The following is a 3,456-nucleotide window of genomic DNA, read 5'->3' on the forward strand; positions in this document are numbered from 1 at the left end:
GCCTGCCGCTGTGCCAGAGCTCAGCCCTGCGCTCGGGGCTGGGCACGGGGCGCTGGACCATCCCACCGAGGGTAAATAAGCACTTCCCTCCGTCACACCTGGCATCTCGGTGCCAGCAAAGGCGCTGGTGCAGTGTTGACTCCGGTGTGGGGGAGTTCAGAGCCCCCCTGAGTGAACGAAGCCTGTCAGCCATGACGGAGGATCACGCCCCAGGATGTTTGCTGAAGGCGCCTATCGCTGCGTCAGTGCATGATGACTGAAGGCCAAATTCACGGGGATTTTTATTTCTGCCCTAACAGAGCTCAGTGCAGGTCTCAGCGTTTAATGCCTGGGTCGGGTGGCCTGGTCTGCAGGTGGAGGGGAAGGCTAGGGGCATCAGTCAGCACTGGGCATTGCAGCAGAGGAGCCCTGGCTGGCTGCTTTCTCTAACTTAATTTAGCTCCCGCCTTTGCTGTGGGAGATCAAGCCAGTGCCCACGGACCAAACTCAGGGCTGCTGCAGCCCCAGCACCTGAGATGGCTCCTGCTCTGCTCCCCAGGTGCAACAGAATTTGGGGCAGGAGCCTGGGGAGGGAAGGCAGCAGCCAGCTGGGGACACCCGAGGACCAGCTGCAGACCATGGCAGGGGAAAATGCAGCAACCCAGCAAGCTCAAGACGTGGGAGCGAGCAATTAAGCTCTCAGCCAATTGCATCCATGTTTTGTTGCAGGGTCATGATCATATTTGACCAAGGAAGAAGGACTGGGAGATGTGGATGCAGGGCCAACACTCAGGGTTTATTTGGATGATGCCCAGGATGAGGGGATGGGGCAGGGGAGATGGGAGGGATTCAGGCATGGGGAGAAGGAAGGGCCCACAGAGATGGTAGAGACTTGCACAGAAGGAGGGAGCAGGGATGGGACAGGCAGTGAAGCACTGTGCTGGGGGATGTGATGTTCCAGGGCCAGGGCTGTCCATTCCCCAGTGGGGTTAGGAGTGCTCAGATCTATTCAGGACCTTCTCGATGGTGTCAGTCTCATGTGTGACCTTGCAGACGTAGGTCTCATGGCTCTTCCAGTCGCTGGCACTCAGCGTCAGGTAGCTGCTGGCCATGTACTGGTTGTTGCTCTGCCGCTGGGGCTGGCTGGTCTCAATGCCACTGGTGAAGGCACGGCCGTCAGCTGTCCAGGCCACCTGCATGGCACAAGGGTAGTCTGTCCCAGCAGACACACCAGGGTGGCTTTGTTCTGTGGCGAGAGCTCCTCGGAGAATGGCGGGAAGAGGTGAACAGTGGGGGAGATCTTGGGCTGGCCTGCGAGGGGAGAGAGCCACGCGGGGAGGCGGATGTGGAAGTAGGAAGGTCTTTAAAGTGTGGACACGGCTGTACCCATGCGGTTTTGGTCCTGGCTGAAGTCTTTCAGTGCAGCTCCCACCACCAGTAAAGGAGCTAAAAGCTCAAGGTCTCTGTGGTCAGCTTATTTTTTTAATATTCAGCCTAGCAATCCAGAAAAGGCTGCCCTGGAGGTAAGAGGACCCAGGTCTCTGGAGGACAACCAGCGTGCGTGTCTGCAGGATTCCCCGTCACCAGCATCCCACACCTCGGCCCTGTGCCACACACGTCTGCAGCTGTAGCCAAGACTAGGCTATGCTGCTTTTTGGAGGTTGAAGAGGCAGCCATCCTCCTGAGTCCCACTGAGACATGAAGAGGCAACCTTGTCCTCAGCCAGCAAGCCCAACCCATCTGCTCAGACTTGAAGCCTTCCACTTCAACCCCCTATATATTTCCTCATCATACCATAGAGCATACCTGGGAGCTTCTCAGGAGAAAGAGAAATGTTAAGAAATTTCTGTTTCATAAACTCCAATATAATCTGGCTGTCTGGCAAATATATAGATATACTTTTACCCAGTAACTCCTGCACTCAGACAAGTTGAACGAGACCCACGGGATAAGTAGAAGGTCTGCAGATTTGAAAGGACCAAAACCATTTTACAAGCAGCAAAGCCGAATTAGCCCATAAAACCTTGTTTCCTTCTGTCAAGGAAAGGCACATGAATATGTTTCAGTGCGGTTAGACAGATGGAGGACACGCTACTGTAACCAAATGGAGAAGTTGAAGAAAGAAAAAACACAACACCCCAAATCCCAGGAAGAGCCTATACAGCCCCTGGCACTGTAAAGACCATGTGTGAGCATCTGAGCAACTTACTGAGGACGGTCAATAGCACCAACTTAAATTGAACTCGACAATATTCAAATGCTGTGGTTTGTGCAAGTGGTTATAGAAAGAGGCAGAGTCAGTGAACCTCCTGAATCACTAGAAAATAAATGATGCTTCAAAGATTTTGTGGTTCAAGGCACTTTCTGTTTCAGAGGTTTGGTTTGCCTCTGGGTAGGCTCGGTGCAAAGGCTGCAAACTAGCCAAAAAAAAAAAAAAATCACTGAAATTGTCTATGCAAAGCATTTAGCTGAAGCTGATGCCATCTATTGTGGACGACCAGTTTCTGAGCATTCCTCAGACTTTGATGGGGTTTCGGTTCCATTTTAGGGGAGGACAATAAAGGGGGACAATGTTCAGCTTGAAAGTCCAGCTGTTCTCCTTGGAGGGAGGCATGGAGGAGAACCAATGCTGTGCTGGATGTACCAGGGGTGTTGGCCCCTCAGCACCTGCCTGGCACATGGCCTCGGCGGGAGCAGTGGCAGGTGAGGGGGTGCTGGTCTGGGGAGGAACTGGGGAGGCTACGCACAACTGCTGTGTCCCAGCTGCTGGGGCTGAGCAGCAGAGGCCACGCCAGGCACTCTCCCGCTGCTGCCACGTGGCTTGCCCACACATGCCTGGAAGTGAACGAGAAGGGAAAGGGTAGGATGTGATGAGCAGCCTTGCAGCATAAACCGTTCTGAAACTGCCCTGGCATGGCTTGTGCAAACATCTACCCCCAGAAACCGCTTCCTTTATTGGCTAAAATCAGCACTGGCTGGGGGGAGCAGGCGCCCAGTGCCCGGGGGCTCTGGCAGAGCTGGGCTGGGAGGAGGGCAGGGAGGCGCCCAGCAGGGCCCTGGGTGCCAGCCAGGGAGTGCAGGGGACCTTACACCCGCAGTGCAGGGCAAGGACAGGGCTGCTGGGGGTCATCCTCTCCCCAAATGACACGGGATGGACCCAGATCTGGGGCTCTAAGGGACAGCTGAGCTGCGACACCGGGCACAGCCACCTGCAGCACAGAGCGGGGCCATGGTGGGGACCTGCACCACCATCAAACAGGGACAGCAGAGACTCCTCACTGGCCCCTGCGATGGCAGGAGGTTTTTGTATCACTTCCCCATTGCTTTGCGTCACTGTGGCACCAGCATTGCTGCTGTCGTAGCTACCACAGTAATAGACAGCCTCGTCGTCGGCTTGGACCCCAGTGATGGTTAACGTGCCCGTGGAGCCGGACTTGGAGCCGGAGAATCGCGAAGGGATGTCCGAGGGTCTCTTGT

At 55.3% G+C, this 3,456-nt stretch overlaps 1 protein-coding gene across 1 annotated transcript in view; it reads right to left on the minus strand.

Moving 5' to 3' along the window:
* Positions 1-968: 968 nt before the first annotated feature.
* IGLL1 (immunoglobulin lambda-like polypeptide 1) overlaps positions 969-3,456 on the minus strand; it is an 8,084-nt gene continuing 5,596 nt past the window's right edge. Inside the window, 3 exon segments of the mRNA XM_009330845.1 lie at positions 969-1,192; positions 1,195-1,290; positions 3,259-3,456. Coding sequence (XP_009329120.1) covers positions 969-1,192; positions 1,195-1,290; positions 3,259-3,456 — 518 coding nt within the window.

This window comes from Pygoscelis adeliae, unplaced genomic scaffold, assembly GCF_000699105.1.
Source record: "Pygoscelis adeliae isolate BGI_AS28 unplaced genomic scaffold, ASM69910v1 Scaffold358, whole genome shotgun sequence".
In the NCBI taxonomy this organism is placed as follows: domain Eukaryota; kingdom Metazoa; phylum Chordata; class Aves; order Sphenisciformes; family Spheniscidae; genus Pygoscelis; species Pygoscelis adeliae.